Raw genomic sequence first — 27761 nt, 5'->3', positions numbered from 1 at the left:
TTGAACCATTAACCTTTTAAAGCTGTATGTTGTTAAAAGACAATTTCTTGTTATTATGTCATCTTTCCCCTAACACATTTCTAACACTTTTTTTAACACACACATGCCTTTTTTTTAGAGCAGACATTTAAATAGAAGTCTGCTAAATAATTTGTGTGTGAGCTTCCCTACTATGGACTTCACGTGGCATTTTGCCATTGGGCTTAGATCAAATGCAATAATACGGTATCCAGACTGTCTGTGCTTCGCGGACTTTGGTGACAATCCTAGGGACCTTTGTGCTTGGGAAGTTCTTGGGGTTTTCCAAGTCATAGTCCAAACGGACCACATCTTCCTGAAGAGCCAGTTTTACTCAAAGATTTAGTAGGGGAGAGATTGATCTGCTAACACATATATAGATATATTATAGAGCACAATATTAAAGTTTTATAACTCCTTTTGATAAGACAATTTTACATGCTTCGCACCAGCTGGGTCCCAGGTCCCATCCACGCTGACCTTTGTCCTTTCCCTGGGGGAAGTGTTAGAAGCCCTGGTCAGTATTTTTTGTGATATTATCATTTTATCATTCTTATATTATTTTTTCATGAGCTAGAGGTATGAGACGAAAGTGGATGTTTGGTTATAGCTGTGAACACAGAAAATGAATGCAGACTCTCCAGCAGCTTCTAAAAGTCTGTGCAGCCCCGTCACACACACCCAGGGAACCTTTCAGAGTGCGGCTTCCTAGGCCTTCTTCCGTGGGACCCTGATTCAACCGATCCAGAACGGGCCCTCCAAATCTGCATTTCGGACTTGCACCCACCGTGATTATAGCCTATAGCTGGATTTGGGAGCCAAAGAACCAGTTTATTTTGACCAAAGATACTAAGAAAGTGGCTGCAAATTGGTATTCCACAGAAGAGGTAGAAGAGTGGTGTTTTATTCCTGTAGTTTTTTTTTTTTTTTTTTTTTTGCTCAATGTTTATTTGTTGCCAACTTAGCATTTATTTATTTATTTAGCATTCATTCACTCATTCATTTAAATAGCTTTCCTTTAAAACTCAAAAGTCTGGGCCATACCAGGCCTGCTTTCTAGTGACGGCCTGTTTCGAAGGCCCGTGCTCTCTGGGTCTCTATGATCTGGCTGTCGTCTCCCCTGCCACCTCCATCTTCACCAGTTTACGTCCCCGCCTGGCTCTCCGGACCCAGAGGTTTTGATCCCTGTGTAGTGAACACATGGTTGTGCATAATGTTCTTCAGTCAAATGTTTTGAACAACTGAGTCACAACGTCCTTTTCCAGTAAGTAGCCGGCATCGACTGCTGTCACCACTGGCTCCCTCCTGCTCTCAGGGGAACCACTCGCCTTCGTTCCCACCTGGGAAGTGAATTGTTTTAGGGAGAGGGACTTCAACCGAAGGGTTATTGGGACTCAGAATCATTGCCTCTGCTTAGTACTTCTCTTTGTCTTTCAGTTGCTTCCCCATGCTCCTGTTTTTTGTTTTTTGTTTTTCCTAGAGGCTCATTTTTCTCTCCTGGACCTGCCCTCCCACAACACACACACACACACACGCACACGCACACGCGCACACACACACACACGCAGGGGTCCTTCACAGCCCTCATGGTAAGGCCAACCCAGTGCGTCCCTGTTGATCAGTCAGTGTCATGAGCATAAGCTCCCCATTCTTTTCACCATTGGTTCCAATCTAAACTCTAGCACCGTTAGGATATAGTTTTGGAGAGGTTTTTTGTTGTTTTATTGAGAAATAACTGACATACATCACTGTCTAAATTTAAGGCATACAGCATGATGATTTGATTTACATGTATTGTGAAATAATTACCATATTAGGTTTAGTTGACATTCATCATCTTGTATAGATACAGTAAAGAGAAAAGAGAAAAATTTCTCCATGTGATAAGAAAGAGATAGTTTCTCTAGGAACTATCTAGAATCCCAAAGAAAACTTGGAGCTATGACCTGTTAGCGCATCATGCATACTTCGTGCCCTGGTTGGGGAGGCTGCGTATGACCACACGGTTTAGCAGGAACCTTGGGCACTGTCGGCTGGCGCTGGCCCTGCTTAGCAATCAGAAGCATAGTCCCCCTTCCCGTTTTCTTCTGTGTATGTGTATATGTATCTGTATATTTTCAGATGCCCAAGTCCTGAGCCAAAGTTCTCTTTCTAGCATCTTCCCCTTGATGTATTCCAAAGGTCTCACAGAGCATGCCTTTTCTCTCATTGATCTGAGTCTTGCTAAAGACACAGAGATGTGAATTTTGATAACCTTTAAAAAGCCTTTAAAAGGCAAAGAACATTTTCCTTTTTAAATTTAACCCATCTCTTGCCTTACCCGGAATGATTCTTTCTGGGCCCTGAGCATGTACGACTTAGGCCCACATGGCCCTAACAGTTCCGGAAATGCTGAAGAGAGGCTGCTGGGCCGGGGCCACGTTTCTGCACTCCTCTTTCTTGCAGCCCAGTCACTGGACGGCCAGCATCGAGGCCCAGCTGTGGGGCCCTGAATGCCAGGCTCTTATCTTAAGCAAATTGCTGTTGTACATAGGATCCCCAAGCACACCTCCCACAGCACCCATGGTCCTTAGCATCAGCCCCGCTCTCAGCAACAGGCACCTTAGAGATATAAAAAGTAGGCAAAATCAGAAAATATTTATTTTAACCTCCAGGTATTTTTATTTTTATTCAGAGTGCATGTTAATCAAAGATACATGTATAACCACCGTATTTTTCCCAATTCTTACTGACATGTACAGAGTATAAAAGGAGTATCCCTGGGGCTAATTAATGTTTGAAAATATTTACTTAAAGCATATAGAAGATATACACATCTCTAGAAGAAATAATAAGAGGGAAGGGAGTGGTTTTGTAAAAGGGTGTTTTTACCAGTTTCACCGTGGTGATGCCCTGAGAGTTTAAGTACCAACCTGTCAGGGAGATTCTGTGTGTTTTCCTAGTAAATTGAACAGCTTTGGGGAAAGCAGGAGTGGGGATACAGTGTTTATTCTGTGCTGTAAATTAATTAAGTAGATTATGTTCAGTCTGGCGGTCCGTGTCCAGGCTTTAAAAGGGTGGCACCACACTGGCAAGTGACCTGTCAGGTTCTGGAGATAACATGGCAGTTACCGGTTGCAGCTTCTCTGTCATTTGCTGTGAGGGGCTTGGTGGCTACCTCGCCGAGGCTGGGTGTGGCTGGAGTTGCTCCCGAAGCCCTTCACAGACGCTGGAATCGGCCTGGGCTGTTTGGCTGCAGTGCGGAATGATAGGCAGCTTTTATCTGTGCTGGTGTCGAGAGTATACCTGTCCAAAGAATTCGCTTCAGTAAATATGGCCTGAGTCCCTCCTTCCTGCCAGGTACTGGGCAATAGGCAGCATGGATTCAAATACAAAAAGACACAGTCTTTGTTCTCTAAGAACTCACGCATACTAGGATGGAGAGGCTCATAGGATGAATATAAGTATCACAACCACAGAAGTGTCTGGGGCGCAGAGGAGGGAAGAGGGAGCTTCACAGAGGATGTGGCCTCTGAGCTAGGTTTTAATGAAGAGAAGTCCCTGGTGGATGAAGAGGGAGAAGGACACTGCAGCCAAGAGGAGCAGCAGCACATGCAGGTGGCGGGTGCAGTGACTGCAGCTGCTTTGGTCTGGATGGAGCACAGGGCGGAGGCTGGGACAGAGGAGGATGTGGTTGGACAGGGGCAGCCAGATCCTGGGGAGTCTCATGTGTTGTGCTGAAGAGTTAGAGTTCACTCCGTGTGCAGTGAGGAGGAGCACGCCATCAGCCTAATGTCAGGGTAGAAGACGGTAGACACCTGCCTTCTGGGAGAGAGGTCGAACCTTGACCCTCTCCTAGCTAAATCCCTGTTCTGTCATCTTGGCAGTCAAAATGCCAAGCCGTCACTCACTTCTGTTCCACATCAGTCGTGCTTTCTGATATAAGACCCCATGTGAGCTACAGGCAGGACATTCAGAGATGAATAGGAAGCCAACCCTGGCCACCTGTCAGAGGGCCACAGAACGGTGGAGGAGGGATGGACGTGGCTGGAGCAGTCGTAAGGAACGATAGATACCCTGTTGTGTGAAGCACTTTGGAAATGGTGGGGAGAGCCATTTCCAAAGACAGATCTCGGGAGGCTTTATCTAAGAGTCGGAATTCTAGGTCCCCCAAACCTTTTTTGTAGAGAATTTTTTTTGTAAAGCAAGCACTAGCCCCTTTCCTTGTTAATGTTTCTTTTGTTCATTCATTTTAAGTTTGCTCTTTTGGGGAATGGCTCTCATTTCTTTCCTCCGCTTCTCCCTGGCCGCCCTGGCGCATGTCTTCCTCTTTTTTGTTGTTTTCTTTTGTTGTTGTTGTCGAGTATGAACAGGCAGACTTTTTCTCTTCCTTTTCTCATTTGTACCCAGTGAAAAACAGATCCCAAATATTACCAAAGCTACATTTAGAAAGCAGAGGAATTTTTCTAAGAACCTCTACACTGAACAAGATTTGAAATACAGTTACTACATTTAATTTCTCATCAAATGGTTGTGTTTTTGCTAAATTGCATGGGGAAAGGGGGCTTGTGAACCAGTTTATTATAAGTAATGGATTTCTCTTTTGGTGACCTGACTGCATCCAGATTGACAGTGCAGACCCCAGGGCCTTGCTGGGTTGGTGGGTGCTTCGATGGTGTGTGCTAAATGTATCCGTCTGTGGTCTTGAGGCCTGCGTGGAGATGGAGGCAGAGCACAGTCTGTCCAGCTGTTAGCCCAGACGTGAGCCCATACACCTGTGCTGAGGTCTGCTTTATACATGTGAAGCTGAACAAGTTTACTCAATCTCTCAGGGTTTGATTATTTTGATTTCTTGGGAAGAGAAAAGGAGAAAAGAAAACAGTCCCTCCTCCACAGAAAGCGATTGTTGTTTGCGAACCTGACCTCTGCCCCACATGTCCTGGGCTCCCTTGGAACATTCCACGTTAATTATACATTACTCTGCTGCCACGATTTTTCCTTTGGCATCCGCAGCTTTGGAAAACAGATAAATTGTGATTGTAGAGTGGCCTGTGCTTGAAGAAGTGAGAGTGAAAGGGGAAAGCTGCAGCCTTGTGAGGACTGAAGGCCTTGAGGTGGCTTAGAGACCAACAGCCTGAAGGCGGAGAGGCCCAGGGAGGGTTCCTGTGAGCAGGTGGGTGGGAGTACAGGCGAGAGTGAGGCTTTCGGTCCATCTGATTCTACCGTGAGGCATAAGGGCTCCACCTCTCAGATCCCAAAGGGAAGAAGTCGTCTGAGCTCCGTGGCGCGGTGGTACAGAGGTTCCGCAGAGACTGCCGGTGTCTGGACCCAGTGCCTTCTACTCCTCCTCCATTTTTTCCTTATTGTAAAATACATGTAACATGAAATTTGCCATTTTAACTGTACAGTCACTGACATTAATTAGTTACATTCACAATGTTGTTCAACCATTACCACTATTTCCAAAATCTTTTTCATCACCCCAAAGAGACACTCTGTACCTATGAATCAGTAATCCCCATCCTTTGCTCAGCCCTTTTCCCTACTAGTATGCTTTATATATTGATGAACTTGCCTGTTCTAGATAGTTCATATTAGTGGATTCATACAGCATTTGTCTCTTCCGCCACTCTTTGCCATCTCTAGGTACTGGGGCACACTATTCCTCCCCTCCAGGGCCCCACTGGGACCCTGGGACTCTGTCAGCCTTTCCTCCTTGCTCATCACAGAAGTTGTACTCTCCAGGGCCCTTTCTGATGCCCCTCAACCAGCATGATCTTTCTCTGCCTGGAACATTTGGTTTGAAGCACTCTTTCTGCCCAGCCCGACTGCTCTGTATTTGGTGATCTGTGTTAGGGTCTTTCTTCCACCCACACTCCCCTGCTGAACCAGGAACAGCTGGAGGAAGCAGCGGGACAGTGTGGCAGAGTAGATGCTCAGGGATGTTTGTCTCAGTGGGATAGTCACAGGGTGCTCGGTGGGCACTGAGGGGCGGTGGGGATGGCATTACAAAGGGGGATCTGGGGCCAGGCTGCCCGCCTGTCAACCCAGGCTTCACCACTTACTAGCTGAGTGGCTTTGGCTAAATTCCTTAACCTCTGTAAGCCTCAGGTTCCTCATCTATAAAATGGGGATACTAATGGTGCCTGTCTCACAAGCTGGTGAAGAGTAAATGAGTTCAAGTGTGTAAGCCACTTAGAACAGTGCTTACATGTGCTGGCACGCACTGCTTTATAAGTATTCACCATTATTATTACTGTTGTAACCTACATCACCAAGTTATGAGGCTGAGATAATTCACATAAATTGGTTTAAAAGTGGATGGCATGCAACAAGTAGGGACGTGAGTGTATGTGAGTGAGTGTTTGTATCAAAACCAGCTCAGTGCTGAGACCAGTTCCAGGGGCTACTGTTCTGATACAGGGGACCAGACTACCCCAGGGGCAGATAAAAATTAATCATGTCCTTTTGAAGGGAAGAGAGAAATAGGAAGCCTCAGAAGATGAATGCCAAGGGAAGGTCTCCTTAGGAGTCTGGTCAAGGTCAAAATTGGTGCAGCCTACACTAGGCAGTGTCGTCTGAGTTCACAGCACGGGCATGGAATTTTCACCTTTTTTCTTCATTTTAAATATGAAAACAAATCATGTGAATTTGAATCCTTTCTGACTCTAGGCCAAAGATCATCACATTCCATCTCAATTTGGAAGACTGAGTTGCGCTTTACTGTTTATGTGGCTGCCTACAGTTTCAATCAAGATTTTTATTTTTTTAAACTCACGGAAGAAAAGTTATCCCCTATGAAAACCAAGCTTTACAAAACTTCTGTCCGTGCTCTGATTTTAATTGCAAGTTGAAAGAAACCGCAACCCTGCTTGTTGATTAGCTGTGTGAGTGTTACCAGGACATGCAGAAGGTCTGGGGCTGAAGAAGCGGTGGCTTCCCTACAAACCTGTGACTCTCTCTGAAGAAAGGAGGACTTAGAACTAGCTGGGAAGTTGAACTTCAGTTTCTCAAAGGCAGAGGAAGTGTATGTGTGTATAGTGTGCATATGCGTGTGCATGTGTGTGTGTTGGGGGGTATACCATGGGAACAGAGAGCATTTCTGGGGATCGTGTTGTTCCTCCCACTCAGAGCCCCACAGCTCCTTGTCTGCCCCACCATCACTTACAGAGTGTTCCCTCTCTGGCCACGTGTGTCGCTCTGTGCTGGACGTAGCCTGGAGCCACGCCAGAGGGAGCTCCTAGTCTCCCCACAGGTGGTCCCAGGCTCAGCATCTACCCCCTAAGAGTATGTTGAAACAGGATGATTTTTATTAAGATCAAAGGGGTTTGCTTTGTGTGTGTGTGAGGGATGGGGGAGGCTAGACCAGTTGTCAATAAATGCTTCCTGAAGATGAATTGGCCATCAGTCTAATTTCTCTGGCCTTTGCTTCAGACTCTAGAAACACCACTGCTATATATCATGTATTGAGCTGGGTTCCCTGAGCCCCTAGCCCTCCTTGTTCCAGAAACAAGCAAGACCCTCTCTGAAGTTCCTTGAGTACCTAAAGGTCAGGAAAAGGGCAAGGAAGGAGGGGTTTCAATAAATGGTCCTTTTCCAACCAGACTAGTTAATACGGCTTCTAAAAGCACCTAGCTTTCTTCTTTTGAGTTGCTGACCTGCAGTGAGAGTCAGATGCACTAAGCAGGGACGCGCATTCCCCTCCAGTGAACACCATCTGACCAGTGGGTTGGGAGGCAGCAGAGCTTAGGGCCTTACCCAGGCCTGTCCAGGCTGGCTGCTATCTGCAGGTCCTCGCTCCATCATTTTAGTGGCTGTCCTTGCTCTTTCACAAGCACCCAAGTAACAAAGTCACTTGAGGAACGCCTGTCGGCATGACCTGAATGACCCCTTTTCTGAGCACATGCCCAGGTGCTCAGAACTAGATGGAGACCCTTGGTCTAAGAGACAGGCCTTCAGGTCCCTCCCCTCGCCTCCCACTCCAGCCCCCCAGTGAACGTATGGAGCATGTGTTGCGTGCTAGACTCAGGACTCGACAAAAAGAAGGAAGGAGAACTCTCATCATCCATCCCCGCTGTGCACCATGGTGTTTGTGTTTTATTTCATTTACTTCTCTGGCAAAACCTCTCTGCTGAGGTATCACGTTTCCTGCTATCAGAGGGAGAAAACTGAAGCAAAAGGAAGACAAATTGCATCAGCGAGCGCCCGCTGCTTTGGGGCCTGCCAGGCACCTCATTACCTCTTGCAGTCCTCACAGCACTCTTCTGAGGTTTGATGGTTGGTTCCGGTAGACCTGGTGCCAAAACAAATTCAACCGATTCAAAGTCCTCACTCTTCCTCTACCTTTCTGGTACCCAGAGTGTGGCCTATGGGCCGCAGCATCACATCACCTGAGAGTTTGTCAGAAATGCAGGATCCCACCCCTCCCACCTGCTGAATCCCAACCTGCATTTTACCCAGATTGGCAGATATAAGTTTTGTGTGTGCAATAAAGTTTGAGAAGCACTGCCGTTTACCGCACAGCTCCGTGCAACTGAAGCCTGTGAGGGGAAGTGGAGGAAGAGCAGGGTGAGCTGAGGAAAGCCTCCTGGACGTGGACTTGAGCGGAGCCACACAGGAGTGTCATGGAGGAGAAGCCACACCCTCTGATCAGAATGGCCTCAGCAGATACCTCTCCTGAGGTATCTGTGTTGGGGGGAGGGGGCCCTGGCGATGCAGCCTCGTGGTTCCCGCTCGAGTGGAAGAGCAGACATCATGGAGATGGGATGAATCGACACTTGCATGGTTCCCACACATCCAGAGACAGGGTTGCCTGGAGGGGCAGTTGACTTGAACTCACTCAGTGACACGTTTGCACCCGGATGCCCTTCTCAGGAGGAGGATGGGCATGAAGGTTGAAAGGCTTGGTTTGGAAAAAGCTTCCCAAGATCCCATAGGAGTCTGGCTCTGAACAAGGCGTGGGAATGAGCCAGCCAGCTGGGTCCTGTGTCAACAGCCCTGTGTATTTGCATCTGGACAGATTGAGTTACAAGGTGGCATGGCTGGGCCACTCCGGGCCTGTGCGCATGTGGGCAGGTGTCTGTTGCTCTTTGGCAAGGGTCCAGGTGACTCTGAGGAGGTAGAAGCCCCATAGGGGAGGGGAGTGTAGAGGACGCTGGCCAGTCTCGGGGCGTGGATGTGGGTTTAAGCAGAGCCTGGTGACACTGGGTGTTCGAGTGGCTTGGCCCTGCTCTGCTGGGCAGGTTTGTTTTTTTCTCCTTTGCCTACTTGCCAAGGTGTGTCTATACCTCAGGTTTCTTCTTGCTTTTCCTCAGACTGAGACCTAGTTAGAAACTCGTGGCCTCCCCAGTAAGACAACCCTGTGGATTCCATATTGTGGGGAGTGGTGTAGAGGGCAGAGCAGCAAGACCCCCACCCCTTGGTGGTACCAAGATTTGTGGGATTAGTGCCTCCACGGGGTGTGGGTGGATGAAGATAAACACCTAATTAGTCTAGATGTGTTTTAGGTCAGGGCAGGTCTTCCTCAGTCAGCAATCCAGCTGACTGCCACGTGGCAGCTGAATTGCCATGGGAGAAAGGCAGAGAGAGGGTAGCCAGGAACCCTGGAACAGCCCACCCCCTGAATAGCCAGAGTTCCAGAAGAAGACAGCTCTAGTAGTGCCAGCAGAACTGCCGTCATTTTCAGAGGATTCTAATTATTTTCATCAGGTAGTGGCTTGGACTAGCATCTAATTTCAATGCCAGCTTTGATCTGCTTTTTTAAAATTCCACTCTTGACATTTGCTCACATACCAGTGGGTTGTTCTGATTAAGCCCAGGCCGCCCCAATACCCCACCCCAGAGAGAGCCGAGAAATCATAGGCCCAGTGTACAGAGGGCCAGAAGGAACAGGGGCAAGGCAGGTTTGTCCCAAGTCATTTGGAAAGAAGACAGCACGTAAATGGGCCACACAGGCCAGTGTTTCACAGCCGTCCCCTTTCCCATCTTCCCAGCTTGCTCCTGTGTTTGAAGAAAGGACCACAGAGCCACAGCATGTCTGAGCTGGGAAGGCCTTTTTGTACAGGTGGAAGAATGAGTCCCAGACGGGCGAATGACCTGGCCAGTGTCAATCACTGTGCAAGTCAGTGAAAAAGATTAAAATAGCTTTTGCCATTTATACCGTGTCTAAAGTGCTTAAGACAGAAATCCCAGCATGGAGCTCCTTATCCTCCTTCATCCCCTGTATTCGTCATTCCTCAGGTCTACTCCCATGCCTGCTGAATATCCCCCAAATCTTTCACTTCCCTCCATCCTCAGCACCACCCTGCTCCCCTGGTCACTGCCGCAGCCTCCCACCTGTCTCGCTGCTCCAAGCCATCCTACCCTGGCCAATGACCTTCCTCACACAGGAGCTGTCTTACTTGAACAACCCTTCGTTACTCTCAGCTTCAAGGTCAGCCTCCCTGCCCTCCCTCACAGGATGCTTCCTGGTCCGGCCCCTGCCCACCGCCCATCTCGTCTCCCAGCAGGCCGGGCGCTCTCTCACCGCCACCTTCACTCTTCACCTGCCTGACTTCTTACTTCAGGTCTGGGCTTAGAGGTCACTTTCCTCAGGAAGCCGTTCTTGAAGCCCCCAAGGCTGGGTGAGGAGCCTCTATTGGGGTCTCAAAGCCCCCACTGGCATGCCATCCCCATCTCTTGTCACCCGGAAGCATGCCTGTTGTCTGGTCTGCCTGCCCCCTGCCCGCTTCCCGACGCTAAGCTCCACGAGGGTAGGAGTCATAGTTGTCCTTCTTATGTAATGTTGACTCCTGGGGGCTAGCGATAACAAGCATAGTAGGTTTTCGGTACGCATTTTTTGAATTGATAATTATGCCAGGCTTTTTTTTTTTTTTTTTTTTTTTTTTAGGTACTTTGTATACCATGTCTTATTTAAGCTTCAATAGAGGCCTAAAACGATCTCATTCTCTCAGTTTTACAGATGACCACAACTCACAAAGTAACTGACTCTTGGCCCCATCTCCAGAAAGGGAAGCCCTGAGATGGGAGCCCAGGTCTGACTCCCTAGCTCTTAACCATTGTACTTGTTGATTGGAATTCGTAGACTCTACCCTGCAGGTCTGTGATCTCTGCAGAGGCCCTGGGCAGGCAGGCTTAGAGACCAGGAAGGAGCCTCAGTTCCAGTAACCCAACAAAGGCACGTGGGAGCAGCTCAGATTCCAGGCCACCTTTGACAAGTTGCTTATTCTCTGGACTAGACAGTTCTGATTAAGTCCTGGTAATGCTGATCCAGCCCAGCATGGTGTGATCTGAGCTGGCCTGATGGAAGAACGGTTTGCTTTGTGGATTTTCTTTCTTTTTTTTTTTTCTTCTTAAAAAAAAGCAAAAAGAATAAAGCAAAGATAGCACAGTAGATTTCCAAGCCATGAGTCTTCAGGGCATACAGTGCGGCCAGCTGTGTGGGGACACTGGGCAGGCTGGGGACAAGCTGGATGTTTGGGTGGCCTGGAGGCCAGGCACAACTTGCTCAGATGTGTTCTGTTTGTATAAAGGCCCTTGAATGCAACTGCCTCTGTGCACAGGCTCCGGACAGCCCTGTGGTGAGGAGAGGCTTAAAAAGTCAAAAACAGTCTTTCAGTCTTTCTACTTCTTGGGGCATCACAGAGTCATAGGAAGCTTGTGCAGAGCAGGAGGCAGAGGCAAATGGGGCGCCTGCCTTGAGGCTAACCGGGGGTGGAAGAGGAGGCCAGCCCACCCAGCTGTCCAGGTGCCTCTTTTCTGTGCTGAGCACCAGCTTCGTGCCCACAGCAGGTGTGCCATCACCACAGCCAAAGGGTGAAGCCGTGAGAGGCCTGCAAGCATGCACTAAACTCTGAGCCGGCCCCTGGCCGAGTGGTCAGACTGAGCACCAGGATTGGAGCAGTCTCGCCATGTCCATCCTGGACTCCGCCAGGTTGCCGCCGTACGCAGATTGTGGCTCACAAAAATACTCACCACGTATGGTGGGGCTTCGTTGATACATGGAAATGGGTTTTTGAACAAAAGCAAATACTATTAAAAAAATTCATGTTTATTCACACACTGGTTCTAATTTAAAAAGAGATTAATTATTGGAGCTTAATCATTCAGGCATAGAATGATAGAAAAGAATCCTGGGGCTGATTAATCAGTTTAACAAATGGAGGAACTGAAGCCCCGGGAGGGGAAGTGACTTGCCCAAGGTCACTGTAACAGTGTGTGCAGAGCAAGGTGGACAAGGTCAGGGCCTTCTGCCGGCCACGGACAAGGAGGAGGAAGATGTGTGCTTACCACAGAGAATCCACAATGCTTCTCACTCAACATGACCTGTGTCCACAGCTTCTATCGTCTCCTCTGATTGTATCACGCATTTTACCTGTGTTATCTCTTCAAAGCCTCTCAACAGCTGTTTCCGTGCAGGAAGCCTGAAGCGCGGGGAGCTTCAGTGCTATTTCCAGGGCAATGAGCAGAGGACCAGGATTTGGACCCCAACAGCCCCTAGAATTTGTATTCTTAACCCCATCACGCATCAGTATATTTTTCAAGGCAGTGGAAAAGCTAATACACATCCGCCTCCCTGCCCTGTCTCCCCCTGCACCCCAGACTGATTGCCAGTCCCCGGGGATGGAAGGTGGCAGAGCTGGGCCCTCCCTCGTGCCGTTACACATGCTGCTTCCAGGGAGCGTTTCCCCAGCACCACCTCCCCTCCCCCACCCCACCGTGACAAAGTAAGAAGGAGCCCGAAACATTAGCAATAAAATTTGTATAAAATTTGCAAGTGGCTATGCTACCTCTTTTATGGCCATTTTCAGGATAATATAATATCATTGCTACTCATGGTTTTCGTCTCTTTGTAAAAATAATAGAAATACTCCTTTTTTCTTTGAATTATGTTCTTTGGGCCAGCAGCATCAGCATTACCTGGGAGTTTGTCAGAAATGCAGCATCTGAATGAGAATCTGCATTTTAACAAGATCCCAGGTGGGTCTCTCTCACCTGAGGTCTGAGAAGTGCAGCCGCCCGGGACAGGCTCCCAAGGCTGTCACGTGTAGGACAGCAAGCAGGGGCAGGCGAAGGTAAGACTGGCTTAGATGGAATGTGAGGTCTCACAGATTTTGTTTTTGGGCTTGAGAAGCAATGCTTGTTGCTGCAGCTCAGTTGCCTTTGTGCCTGGGTCAGCCATGCCCAGGTGGTCTCTGCAAGGGCTGGCTCCTGCATTGGGACATCCCTTTCTGTGAGGATGAAGGGTGCTGGGCTGGATTAATTGACCTTAATTCCTGACACAAGGTTAAATTCCACACATACTCCTTTCTATCACCCTTACTGCACACACCTGTGTTCTGCTCATTGTCCTGGAAAGCACTTCAGCATGTGTCCTGGGCACTTCTCTCCTGTGTCCCCTAGTGCCGTGGGGCTGTTGGGGGCAGTGAGCCAATTCTGAAGGTGACTCTCTCTGGTTTTGTCTTCACCCTGATGAAAGTCTCTCCCTCGGCCTCAAATCAGGGAAAGGGCAGGGCTGTGGAGCTGAGCCAGGGGCCTGGCCACTGAGGCCAGGCCAGCTCCATGCGGGTCCTCGAAGCCCAGCCGGCTAGCTGCAGGTTCTGTGGTCCCTTGGTTGCGTCCGAGGGCTCCCACCAGATCTGAGCTTCTCACTAGCAGTGAGGTAGGAGCCCCTTGGAAGCCAAAGGGTTCTTCCAGGGCCAGCCCAAGGAAGGGCATGGTCCAGAAATCTGTGGGTCAGGTTATCTCCTGGGCCCCTGCATCACTGACCTTTGTCACCCTGGCATCTCATCACAGATGTGCATTTCTGGGCTGTCGTGGCCAACTTTTCTGCCTTGCCTTCTCTGTCCTCACCTTGAGTGAGACCTGGCTCCCTACTGCGAAGACCCCCATGGTTCCAGCTCACAGGGCCCAGGGCATATTCGCCCTTAACTGTCTCTGCCTTTCCGAACCGTTGTTTCACCACCTTCATTCACTGTTCTCCTCTTGTAAATTTCTGCCATCTGATTTGACAATTTCTTATTCCTTTGTTCATTCATTCTTTAACCCACCCATTTATCCATTCATTTGAAACTTAACAGTTCTCAAGGGCCTGCTCAAATGTCCATGCCAGGCCCTGAGATGTAAAGATGACCAAGACACATTCCTGTTATCAGTCGCAGGGTTTCCTGACTCCACTCAAGCCCTCAAATCCTTTTACTCATCTTTCGTCAATTCCTTATTGCATTTCCCAGGGTCCATTGTACACTCGTTCTTTCTCACATCATTTGCATCCCAGCCCCTCCAGCTCCATAGATTATTTCACCTCTTACCTTCCCAAGATTTAGAGTTCACCAAAATGAGCTTTTTCAATATTCCTAACTCTCACCTCCGACCCACTTCTGTCTGTCCTCCAGTCTCAGATGCGTCCCAGGATTTCCTTCTTCTTGACGAACTCTTTTGCCTGGCTCCTGTGACTGTGGGCAGATGTTTTATATCTCCCTACCTCACTTTCCTCATCTATAACATGGAAATAATAATCCTTCCCTTATTTGCGCATCAGAAACCTTAAGTGAGTTAACACATTGAGGGCCCAGCGCAATGTAAGTACCCACTGCCTATTAGCCATTACCGCGATTCTCATTCCCCAAAGTACCTGCCCTGCCGTTCACCCTGCGTTCATGCGCTCTTCACTCTGGCCTCTGGCATGCACAGCCCTTTCCCTCAGCATCTGGGCATGCTCAGCTCTCCCTTTGCTCACTCTTGGCTGTGAGGTGCTACCCGCCTGCCCTGCCTCTGTTCCCACCTGTGCACGTTCTCCCCAGTGCTAGGTATCTGGCCTCTCGCTTAGTCTCTATCACTCTCTCTCTCAAAGGTCTCAGTCGCCTCCAAGTTCTCACCCTCTGCAGCTCTCAGGACTGTCATATTCTCCTGGGGAGGAGAGCCTGGGGAGGGCAGCGGTTTACACTGAGGTGGGAGTCAGGAGGATCCAGGAAAGATGGACAATCTAGACAGACTAGAGAGAGGTGGCTCCAGAGACACCCCCAAGGGGCCAAGACTGGGTCCGTAAAGCAGGACATTATGGTTGGAGGGGCTCAATCTCAGTTGCCTGTCACTGGAACAGAGTGCTTTCTGGTGGTGAGATTCATGGAGGGAGAGCTGAGTGGGTAGTCACATGGGTTTTGAAGAATGCTGAGACCAAGGTGGGCCATCGGGGCCATTGAAATTGTTCAGGATGCCCTTAGGGATGGAGCAGAGAGGAAGAGGGTGTGGATAGTGGGGAGAGGTGACAAACAAGAGGGCAAGGAGGCAGCCAGAGTAATGATGCTGCTACAGTGGACGGTGGGGTCATTTCTGGAAGTGTGGGTGGGTGGAAGAAAGGCAGTATACATCTCCAAGGTCCAGAGAGAGTGGTGGGAGGATAGGTCTCTATTTGGAGAGGGGAGGGGCTGAAGTACATACTACTGTCTGGCATGTCATTCTGTCCAGACAGATGTTCAAATGAGAGGCAGAGGATGGGTAGTGGTGTCAATGAGAGGGTTTGGAAGGCAGTTTCTGGAGTGGGAAGGAATACTGGGGGCATCGCGACTGGGTGGCTGAGTCACAGGGCTGGGGACCAGAGGTTAGAGTGGACACAGTGGGCCTGCTAGCTTGCCAGGGTTCAATCTGCAGACAGATGGCCCACAGTGAGTCAGTACCAGCTGCTCAGGCTGTCAGTGTAGCTGACAGGTGCCGGGGCTACTTCAAGGTCCTACATCTTCCCTGGCTCCTCTTCTTCCATCTCCTAAATGTCAGAACTCCCCAGAATTCACACCCACTCTGCACTCTGTCTTTGTGACCTGAATCCAGCCACTTACTGAGCTTTTGCACATTGCTATTCTCGCTGGTACCTATTTAAGACTACATGGGTCATTCCCCCTCTCCTCCTCCTGGCGTAGCCCTGGCTGTTCATGGTTCCACCATCTCTGTACTAACCCACCCAGGCGTACAGCCCCTCTGAGCTCCATCTGTCTGGTGGAACCCTCCAGTGCTTCTCCATCATCTCTGTCCCTTCGTCCTCCCTCAGTTTGTCCTCACGCAGACCTCTAGGGCCTAGCCTAGTTCCGGCACATCCATGCTCCAGAGCTGGTTGTGGGATTGAGGGACGGTAAATTCCGCAGACTTACCCACCTGTGTTCACAGCTCTAGGGCAGCAGCTAAGTGAGGAAGCCCACGTGGCTGAAGTGTCCAGGGAGGCTGGGCTTGGGGAACAGCAGGCCAGGTGACACACCTGCTCCCTGGGTGCGTGAGAATAAGAGCAATGCTTTAGAGAAGGGCACCACACCCCTTCCTGAGGGCATGGGGGAGCAGGCTCCGGGCCCTGGCTGTACCATGCCATGGAAAGCCCCAGGCTTACTGACAACGCTTTCAGAGGGCTCCTGAGAAAAGGGGAACTGTGGGCATTCGGTAGGCCTCCAGCCTTCAGAATTGGCCAGGCCATTTTGTGGCAAGTCAGAGGCCTCGCTGGCAGGGATGTTCAGCCTTCCATGATTCCAGTGCTGTAACAGGTTTCACAGAATCACGCAAAGATGGTCATAGCTGGTATAGCTGTAGGAATGAGACAGGCAGTGCCGGCTGCCTTTATTGTCCCAGGCTCCTGTGTCGAAACAGAAACCTCCATGCATCTGGCTGGTTGGACGAGGGCTGGTCTCTAAGGTACCACCACACCCTGAGAGGAGCCTGGGCAGGGAGGGGCATTTGCCTTTCTGTGGCTGAGCACCCATGGTGACTGTCAGGGCCACTCCTTGTGGGTATGGCGCTGGGCAGGGTTTGTGCATGCATTTGCCCCTAGAGTCCCATTACAGCCCTGTGGATTTGTAAATCAGCCCATCCCCAGGTTATCAATGCGCAAACCAAGGCCTGAGAGGCACGGTAGCTCACACAGCTCGTCCTTAGCTCGGGCCTCTGGGTTCCAGATGCCCTTCCTTCATCTCACGACAGCCACTTCCGGCATATGCACTTCGGGGTCTCATCTCCTTGCTAGACCACCCGTTTCTCCAGGGCAGGGATGTTCTCCATATCAGCTGGGTCTAGTAAGTGCTCTGTTAAATACTTGAGTGACCACTGATTGATTCTTCTTCCAACTTAGTATGCTTTCCAGTGTTCCTGCATGTCTCACTAAGAACTAGGAGACATGGCATTGTGGGATTTGGGGCACCTCTCTGCTGGCCGACCAGTGCCACGTGACCTCTACCCTCCCCCCGCCCCCCCCCTCCACATATCTGAATCCCTCTGTTTTTCTCTGCAGCCTGTGTGTCCAGCCACTGACACCCACCTGCTGTACTCTCCTGGACAGGGGCTGCCACCCCGTCAGTGCTGTTTGTCTCAGCCCACTGTGGGCAGCAGGGGTCAGGGAACTTGCTGAGGGCAGTTCTGGACCCCACAGGTGCCCTCTGAGTCTAGCCAGTGAGAACACCGGTGAAGATGAGCTGTACTGTTTTCCTCCATCTTCATTGTTGGAGGGTGCTGTGGGCCTAACTGCAGCCCCCACAATTCACATGTGGAAGCCCTAACTCCCAGTGCCTCAGAATGTGACCTTGTTTGGAAATGAGGTCGGCACAGATGTAATTAGCTAAGACGAGTTCATACTGGAGTAAGGTCGGCCCCTAATCCAATATATGACTGGTCTCTTTATAAAAGGCAAGACTGGGATGCAGACATGCGAACAGGGAGAATGTCATGTGAAGACGAAGGCAGATATTGGGGTGATGCTTCTATGGGAATGCCGAAGACTGCCAACAAACCCCCAGAAGCCTGGGGAGGCATAGAACAGATTCTCCTTCACACCCCTTAGAAGGAACCAACCCTGCTGACACCTTGAACTCAGACTTTCAGCCTCCACAACTGTGAGAATAAATTTATGTTGTTTAAGGCACCCAATTTGTGGTGCTTTGTTACGGCAGCCCTAGGAAAATACCGTGAAGAGCTCAGTGGCCTTTTAGGCAAAAAGGAAGAGTCCATGGTACCAGTCGTAACAGTCTGCTCTCTAGAAAGCTTGGCTCATGTAGAAGCTACCCTAGTGCCCTGCCGTGACCTCCCTCCCCCACGCGAAGGCTCCATCATGGCCTAGTTAAAAAAAAAAAAACACAGACTTTGGGATTGTATGCTCAGCAAATGTTAACTTCTTTCTCTCTCCTCCTCTTCCCCAGACCTTCCTCAGGTCATCTCACCTCTGTGAACCCCCATTCTCTCAGACTGGGGCCGGCAGTGCAGAGATGCCAGGATTTTACAAAGCAGGAGCATTCAGAGCCTCAGGTGCAGGGAGAGGCTACAGTGAGAGTGGGCCAGGAGGGGAGAGGAGGAGGGGGAGGACCAGAGGGCCTTGAGGAAGCCCCTGCAGTGTGCCTCCCCCGCAGGGTCTTTGTTGGATTTCAGCAGCACAGTAGCCCGCTCCTCTCCTGCTGAGCAACCTGGTCCAGCACCAAGGACGGCCTCCCAGCTCTGTCCGGTGCCCTCTCAACCTGTCAAGTGGAAGGCCCTGCCTCAACTCCCCATTTGCCTTCTGGGCAGTTTGTGGTTTGGATACTCAGTTGCTGGCCTGCAAAGATGGCTGATGTTTGAAAGCAAACATTATTTCTTATGAGGTCCTGCAGACACATCTTCCACCTGCTGTATTGTCTTCCTCTCGCCCCAAGCAAGGCGCCCATTGGTCATTCGGGTGCCCAGCTCCCCTTCCAGTGGCACGTGTGTTGAGCCGGTCCCTGTGAAATCAGAAAGCATGAACTCCGTGCCCACTGGAAGGCTGACGTTGTTGAGCAGCACTGCATACCTCGCCGCAGGGCCTGTTTCGGGGACGGGAGGGGCATCTGTGGGAAAGCACAAATGATTGGCCCGCCATGGTGAGACTGTGGGCACCGTGGTTTCTGAGCCTCAGCTTCCTCATCTGTAAAATGAGAACATGAGCAAGGAATCTGTATGTGTCTTCAGGTTCTAGTTGGCTGTGGTTCTGTGAGGGGCTTTTTTTTTGGTCCTTTCACTAATAGCTTATGTGACCTGGGGAACATTTCTTACCCTCTCTGTCCAGTGGAGTTAAAGACTTAAGTCCGTTTCACGCCTGTGAGCCAGAGATCCTAGTAAGGGTCAGCTGTGACTCCTGGCAAAGCTTTGCGGAGGCCCCACAACGCCAGGCAGTTTGTGCCCTCTCTAGTTTCATACCACAGGACAGTGATTCCCCAAAGAACTGAAGAGTCAGCATCCATCCCACAGAACTTAAGCCTCCGCTCCAGGCGGGACTGCGACAGTGTCATTGCTCAGAAATCACCCAGCACTATCACCCAGAGCTATTCCCAGGTCACCTCACAGGACCTGGAATGGATGGAACACGGGGCTGCCGCCAAGCATTGCTCTTCAGTCTTGGCCTTTGCTCCTTTGAGGGCTGGAAAACAGGGTCCCTTCCAAGTCAAACAAGAGCTAATTGGGCCTGGTACGCAAGCATGGGCATAGGGGAAATGGTGCTTCCTGATTCCGGCCTTCACTGATTAGACGGCATCCAGACAGCGGGCTTCCTCCGGGAGGGCCAGCCTCGCGCGCTCATTAGTGCCCGCGTTCGACTCTGATGGACACTCGCGGGATAAGCCACGGTGAGGAGGTGTGCCGCACACGATGTCGTCTTCACGGATCTCGGACCTAAAACAGAGGCTTCTTTGCCTGAGAGCCTGACAATCTGAACTCAGCCTGAGCTGGCACAGGCTTCTGGAACCTTCCTGGGGAAATGTGTGCAGTCGCCCAGGCTTGGCGTGTGTTCTCATCCTTGCTTCTTCCCCCTCGGAAGTGAAAGTGGAAAGCCCTGAGCCTTAGGAGCTAGAAAAGACTAACAGAGGGGAAAAAATCATGAAGAGACAGAGAGGCAAAAGGGTCTCTGATTTGGGGTGGTGGGAGAAAGGGATCGCTCATGGCAGTGTGTGTTCTTTTCTGGACTACGTGAGCTTTTGATTCTCTGGCCAGGGTCTCTAGTTGGGAGACTCGTTGGGGTGACCTTGGCAGTGATCATCAGAGGAAAACCTGAAGGAGCAAATGACTTTGCTTTTCATAATTAGTTCAAATACTCCTTCCATAAAGATGGGTCTTCTTCATAAAAACTAGTTTGTTAGTTTTTAATAGTCTTTTTTATGATTATTAATTAGGATACACTTGACACGAAACATTTAGAAAATTTACCACTTATAACCAGAAGAATGTGCCTGAGGATTCTCAATTTGTATTTTCCCTGTAAGCCTCGCTGACTTCTGGACCACCTGCATGGGGACTTGGTTCACAGTTAAAGTTATTTCTAAAGGGAAAGAGACTTTACTCCCTCTAGTGTGGGTCTCCATGTGACCGTGGAGGACAAGCCCCTTCACAGGGCAACATGGCTGGGCTGCAGTCATAGGAGATTAATCAGAGACATTTCTGGAAGCTCCAGGACTCGACCAGATGCTGCATTCTGACAAAGGTTCCCTGCAGCCTCGGCATGTGCCACTGGCAGAGCTCTGTGAATATTTATGGTCAGCCCCAGGTCCCGTGAGGAAGGCAAGGATCTGGGGTGCGCTCTGACCCATCCGAGAGTGGCTCTTGAGTCTGACGCCGGAGTTAGTGAAGCACCAGGGACAGTGGCATCACCTAATGGCCTGGTCCCCAGTGCCCCTGGCCATGGGGTGTGCCAGCCAGATTCAGAAAAAAGATTGAAATCTAAGTACTGCTTGGAACACTAGCCCATGGAATCCGAGGCAAAGATGAAAGAGACCTCAAGATTAGAAGCCCTGGATTCAAGTCGGGGCCCTACCCCAACAAACTGAGGACCTTTGTCCCCTCCCCGTTAAAATGCAGGTGATAATGTTCTTTCACTATCAGGAGAGGGGCTGAGGTAGAGAAAGTAAGGACTTTGCGACCCTCACCGTCCTGCAGTGGGTGAGAAATTGGTGGTACCATCTTGCTAGTCTGTTTCACGTGGGATCAGAGCCTCTTATGCGCTCTAATTCCTTCCATGTTCCTATGTTCTCTTTGCCTCAGGCAGGTGGAATTCCTCCACAAGAACCAGCTGACATGGAGGCCAGAGACACCTGTCATTCCTGTCTGCTGTTTTTCTGGGTTCACTTTGGGGTAGCAGGAATGCTTTGAACACGGGCACCCTGCCAATAATTTTGTACTTAAAGAGTTAGTGGTTCATTCTCAGGCTGTGTTTCTGCTTCAGTAGACACCCTGAGCAGCTTGTATTTCTAATTTCCTGTCCCTCTTTTGCTTCTCCTTACAAACCATAGTGTGCTGATGTCCCAGACCTGGTTCTTTCTGGCTCTTGGTTGTAAAATGCCTCTTCGCCCTGTTTGAGTGGTAGTTGCCAGGCATTATGTCCCCAAGAGGCACCTGGGTTGTGGTCTCTGCCTGGAAGGATGTCTTGTCCCCTCTCCTGGGCCCAATAAGTTCAGTGTCAGGTCACTCTTGTGTAGGCAGAGACGATTTGGGGGAGCTGAGATTGTGAGGGTACCCGGGGCTGCCGTGGCCTCTCTGCCCCCTAGCTTGGTCAAGTGGAGAAACCCTTCTGAACCCTTTTAAAACATCCGAGCACCCTCTCATGGTTCCCTGCTTCTCTCTCTACCCCAAATGTACCTAGCAGTAGTGGATTATATGCTCAGCGAAGCAGCAGGTTTTCTCTCTACAGCTGCCACTTTGTGTCCTGACGTTTTCCTGCCCCTGATTCCAGCCGACATTGAAGGCTGTGTAGCCTGAGCCACACCAACCTTTCGTTGTTCCTTGTCAGTCACTTCGTCATTCCTGAGGCCTGCTGTTCGGGCATTGTGTGAAGTGCTGATAAAGCAGAGGCAGGCGATGGTGGTCTAGGAGACCTCACAGACCCAGGAGAGGACGACTTGACCCCACACCCTACCCCACCTGGTCCTCGGGAAAGGAAGGAGATGAAACTTGGCATAGGTACGAGACGAGCCGTGGGCTCAGTGGCCGATGAGGTATCCGGGAGCTCTGCAGGCACCGCTCTGCCTCTCCATTGCTGTCTGTTCTCCCGGGCCTCTCCTCCTGGTGAATGCTTCTGTCCTCACCCCTGAGGCATGAATCCAGTGCCTTGACCTTCAAAACACCCCTCCCCTACTTGGAGGGTCCCTTCTCTACCGTGCATGATGGCCCAGGTCTGTTTGGTAGAATTTTAGTGGTTTTACAACCTGGACTAACATTAACCATTTGGAAGAAATATGGTAAGATGAACAGATATTTGCCAAGCTGTACTGCAAACCCCTCTGAGATCCCATCATGTGGCAGGCTTTTGTGGCTAGAAAGACTTCAGCATCTCAGTTTGCTTGAGAAGCTTATTTTTGCCAAGTTCTTTATCACCAAGCAGGCGCCAGAGCTCTGTTCCACTCATGGTCCTATTATGGCAAAACTCAAACAATGAACCTGTGTGTTTCATGTGTAACAATGTCCAAAGGGAACGCTTTTCCCTCACCAGGATCAAACTCCCGGCGCCCTTTGTGATATGCGAGACCTCGAGGAAGGTCTCCCCACTCCCAGACTCGGAGAAATATGTTGACACTAGAAAACGGTCTGCTGTGGCCGCCATAGGCCGGGTCACTGGCTCCTTCCACCGTGCCGTCACTTCGTCACACAGATCCTTCTCTGGGAACTATCGCTGTGGGAGGCCAGAGGGGTGGCGTTTCCAGCCTGGGAGCAAAGCTGGTTTTGCCGTGATGTATTCCCCGCCAAGGACTCTCTAGGGAAGGGGAGAAGCCGATAACAATAGGTGAGATGCAGTCTGATGTGAAACACCCCCTTGCCCTACTCCTGCCCTTCGCCTGTGACAAAGGGCCCTCTGTCTCTCTTCTTTCCTCCAAGGCACAGACCCCTCTGCTGTGACTGCCCAGGGCTCTCCGCCTACCCCTTGCAGCATGCACAGAAAGTGCATATTAGGAAGGCTGGAGAACAGGATAGCCAGTGCTCTGACCGTGCCACCCCAGGGAGGTTTCTGAGTCTGTCTTCCCTTTTCCAAATGGAAGCATTCGAAAAGAGGACCTAGAAGGGTCCCCTGGGTCTAACAGCTCATGAACTGAGGGTCTAGAATGGATTTCTAAAGCTGCCTAGAGAGAACTTGAAATTGAGGTGACCTTCCCTCTAAAGTAATTCTACCTGGCTGTTCCACAGCTCATTTTCACCTAACCCATGGGTGTGAGTCCCGAGCTGTTTCAAGCTTCCAGCCTCTGCTCACCCTTGCAGAAATGCTCCGCATGCCGTCTTAATGAATGAGGCTTGCTCTAAAGCAGAAAACAATTTTGTTTCGGGCCGTATCTTGCCTCCTACATCTTTACCAGGTCACTATTCAGAATTACTTCCCCTCTTTTCTCTTTCCTTTTCAAGATCACAAAGACAGGGAGGTAGAAGGTTCCACTTGGATTGTTGCTCTCTCAAGAAGTGGATGCTGGAGCTGGATGCTTGGGTTTCTTCCTCAGTTGTGTGACTTTGGGCAAGCTATAGAACCTCTCCGTGCATCAGTTTCCTCAGCCGTGAAGCAACTGTCTTCTCACAGTGCTCCCATCTCATATGGCAAGGAGTAGATAAGCCTACCTAGCGCGGTGCTAATGCATCCTATGTCTGTGCAGGTGTTGGTGATGACGATGATGTCATCCCGTGGTAGCATTGGGTGGTGGGAAAAACATGAGACCTGGAGACCAGAGATCTGAGTCCAGGTCCCAGCTCTGCCACTTGCTGGTGCTAACGCAGATTCTGAACCTCAGGATGTCTCGGTTTTCATAGCTGTGAAACTGGGGTGAAATGGTATCTCCCTCCGGGGCGGTTGTGGAGGCCCAGGGAAATAATGCTGGCAAGCTGTTTCACGCCACAAACCAGGCTAAGTCTGCTCTCTCTTCCTTTCCCAGGCACACATTCTGGCAGTTCCGCCATGAGAACCCCAAGACCCGGGTTGGGGGCCCTCCCCCTGAGGGGCTCCCTGGCTTCAACAGTGGGGTGATGCTGCTGAACCTGGAGGCCATGCGCCAGTCCCCGCTCTACAGCCGCCTGCTGGAGCCTGCACAGGTGCAGCAGCTGGCCGACAAGTACCACTTCCGGGGCCACCTTGGGGACCAGGACTTCTTCACCATGATTGGCATGGAGCATCCTGAGCTCTTCCACGTGCTGGACTGTACCTGGAACCGGCAGCTTTGCACCTGGTGGAGGGACCACGGCTACAGTGATGTCTTTGAGGCCTACTTCCGGTGTGAGGGCCACGTCAGGATCTACCACGGGAACTGCAACACCCCTATCCCAGAAGTCTAGGTGCATTCTCACCTGCCATGCCCTCAGGCCTCTGGATCTGGGGCAAGGAAAGGGGCGCCTCTGGGTCTGAACCCTCTGAGAGACACTGCAGGGACATCCTTTGTGGTCAGGTGCCGCAGCAATCCCACCCTGTGAGTGACTCTCCTGAGGTCATCCATTGACAAGCACTGTCCTGCACATTGCTGGTGCTTGAGGCCTTTTCCCTCAAGAGGGACAGGCATCATGAAGGACACACACTCAGGCATCTTTCGGTGGACTAGGAGGCAGGTGTTTGAAGAGAAGGAAGGAAAGAAAACAGTGTCCTTTGCCTTCAGTCCCTAAAGAATAGAAATCTTTCAAAGAACCAGCCTTTCTTGGACCAAGTATAAATTTATTTTAAATTGATAGGCTTCTATTTTGCAAGAAAGAACAAACAGTACTGCTGCAGTTCCCAGTGAGCTCTGAACCAGTGAGCCAAGGTTTTAACAGCCGGCCCAGAGTCTAAGCATCCAAATGAACGCTGACCTTCCACAGGCACACCCCAGGAGGCCCTGCGCTTACTTCCATGGTGCTCACATTGCCCGCTGCAGGTGTGAAGATCACCGCCTCTTTGGGGAGGGAGGGCCTTCAGCGCCAGCAGTGACCTACATCAGAAAACTGGTCTCATTATTGTAGCCTTCACAGCTCCATCATGAACCTCATTATCCAAGCCAGCTCCAGGTGACCAGACTGTGCTCGAAAATCAAATCCGCCATCAAAGAACAGAGGTCGGCCACTCCCTAAGACACTGGGAAGACCCCAGCCGTGCTCGAGTGTAACTGCGTGACTCAGATGGGCCGTCACTCTTAGGTTTATAAGCATTCTAGTCTCTGTTTAAAAGAATCATCCTCCTGACTTTCTTACTGCACCTCGTCGGACCTTGTACATTAGAAGAAATTAGGTTGTTTCTTAATTCTTTTAATGAGTTCTCTTGTAAGTAAGCTGCAAACAGAAAACCCTTAGTGATCCATTTTGTAGAGTCCACCTGAGGGCCTTGGGGAAGAAATGTTGGATTTTCATCTTATTTTATTTCAATTTTATTTACTTTTTTATTTCCCTTTGTCATGAGTGAGAATAGCTAATAAATAATCTTTGAGAACACAGTGATTTCTGTCATTTGTTCTCTGAGTAGTTTTCTGCTACATGCAAGTTCTGCATCGAGACTGATTAATGGCATTCAAAGTCTCCTTCTCCACATGATTAAGTTAAGCGAGTTCACAGCAGGTCTCTGATGACTAAGGGGGAGCATGTCTGAGAGGGCATGGGGAGGGCAGTAGTATCGTATTGGGTTCAAATCGGGAATCGTTTCTTTCTAGGTATTGGTGGGCCCTTCTGCTCTTGGGAGCAAAAACGACCTCATCCTATCTTATTGTCTTTACCACAAACTGTCCATTTACATCATCCGCCGATGAAGTGGAGCACATTTCTCTCCTAACTCTCAGCCCTGCCAGCATTGGTCTGTTCTCTTAGGTACTTGATTTCCTATTTATAGCTACCAACCATTGAATGCCTGCTGTGTACAAGCATTGTACTGGGAGATTTATATATACTATCAGTAGTACTGATGAAAACCTCATAAAGGTAATTAAAATTGTAAAGTCATTGTAAGAAAATAATGAGAGTTGTGGACAGAGAATCATTGTTTGTCACAGCACTTTTTTATAATAGAGAAACAGTGGAAGCAACTCAAAATGTTGAACATGGGAGTGGATATATAGTGTGTTACATGCATATAATGGGATACTTCAGGCATTAAAAATTATATTTTTGAAGAATATTTAATGCCTTGATAAAAGCTTACAATGTGCTATTAAGTTTGCAAAATATAAGGTATGTTCAGAATGCTCCTAATTTTATTCTTAAAATTATATACATATATACACAAACAAATGTGTGTTTGCACAAAAAGAGAGCCTGTTCTGCTTCATTTCATTAGTTTAGCTCCTTAAAAAAAAACGTTTTTCAAATACCATATTTTAAAAAAAAATTCAATGAGAAAAACGTAGATAAAATGCTAGAGAATTTTAGACTCACATTAACAAAGGTATTTTTCTTACAATAATTTCAATAATTAAAGTATTTCTACAGCTATGAGTGTCTTTTTTATTCCGAGGAAAAAATTAACTGGTTAATCAAAATGGGCAAAAGCTAAGCAAAATCTCCTCATTTACTTTTAGGATCCCCACTCAGGAGTGTTCCTTTCCTCTGTCACTTGTGGCATTAACCTTACAACTCCATGAAAAACAACAAAGTAACAACAGGAAATCTGGTCAGACCAAAAACTCTACCGTGTACTCCTGAGCTTTACCTGGGCAGCTTTTTGATAGATCTTAGAAGCCTGAGATCCTGTTACAATCAATGCAATACAAACATAATTAATTGTGCTCTGTTTAATTGACTTTATGAAAACTTTCACTGTGAAGCATATGCCTGTAGGTATGAACAGAACAGAAGTCTAGAAAGAAAACATTTCTGGGTAGTAGGATTAAGGTATTTTTTTTAATCTTCATCAGTATTTATTTCTCTATTTTCCATTGTGAATGTTAATTACTTTTATAATAATAAACGCCCTAAAATTTTAGCCACCCGCCTTTCCTCCAATTACAGGCAAGTATCATCCTGGCCACTGTACAGCTCTTGATTGGCCAGTTATTATCACCCATAAGAAAACATAATTCCAGCTAAGTAGGCTCTGAGTTGTCAACTTTCCCTATGGATGCCCTAGTTCTCTAAACAAAAGTGACCTAATAATAGCATCTCCAGACTCTGCTTTCATTTCTAATACTGTCCTCTTTAGTGTGTACACAAACAATAATGGCCTTTGGAAAGGTCACGGGCTTGTTGAAGAGATTTATTCTTGTATATGTGTGTCAAAACCAAACTACATCATCCCCTTCAATAGCATCTCATCAACCCAGAGTGGCACCCTGGCTCAGCAGCCCCCAAACTAGTCATGAGTTTGTAGTCTCAGGGGACAAGTGCAGCTGCAGCTTGGCACCTGCTTTGACTAAAGGCCGAACTCCTGCTCATTTGAAGACCTCCTGGCTGATCTCAGCATGGGAGGCCCAGAGGTTGGGCTGAACGTGGAGTTTGGCCTGACCAGCAGGGACTTCCGAGCAACCAGGGTGGTATGGTAGAGAGAACTTTGCAGCTAAGACAGAGGCCTGGCTTTGAATTCACGTTCTGCCCTCCCTACCTGGGCAATCTTGGATAAGCAAAGTCACCTCTTTCTCCATTTCTGGACACAGGTAATAAGAACTCCCTCAAAGGATATTGTAGGAGGAAAAGAGTGTTAGGGCTTGGGAAGCTGAGAAATAATACACAAATACAAGGGAATTCTCATAGTTACTACTTAAAACATTCTTTTTTAAAAATTAAATTTATCGGTGTGACACTGGTTAATACCATAAGTTCCTAGTGGACATTCTATAACACATTGTCTGTATGTTGCATTGTGTGCTTGCCGCCCCAAATCTAGTCTC

At 49.2% G+C, this 27761-nt stretch overlaps 1 protein-coding gene across 1 annotated transcript in view; it reads left to right on the top strand.

Annotated features, from left to right (window-relative positions):
- The window catches only part of XXYLT1 (xyloside xylosyltransferase 1), a 155429-nt gene extending 130046 nt beyond the window's left edge, over nt 1-25383 (top strand). Inside the window, exon 4 of the mRNA XM_016135308.2 lies at nt 23865-25383. Coding sequence (XP_015990794.2) covers nt 23865-24261 — 397 coding nt within the window. The 3' untranslated portion in view covers nt 24262-25383. The remainder of the gene's footprint in view (nt 1-23864) is intronic.
- The last annotated feature ends 2378 nt before the right edge of the window (nt 25384-27761 follow it).

Source organism: Rousettus aegyptiacus, unplaced genomic scaffold (genome assembly GCF_014176215.1).
Source record: "Rousettus aegyptiacus isolate mRouAeg1 unplaced genomic scaffold, mRouAeg1.p scaffold_m13_p_4, whole genome shotgun sequence".
Taxonomy (NCBI): Eukaryota; Metazoa; Chordata; class Mammalia; order Chiroptera; family Pteropodidae; genus Rousettus; species Rousettus aegyptiacus.
The sequence above is the reverse complement of the archived record's forward strand: the minus strand, read 5'-3'. Positions and strand labels throughout refer to the sequence as shown.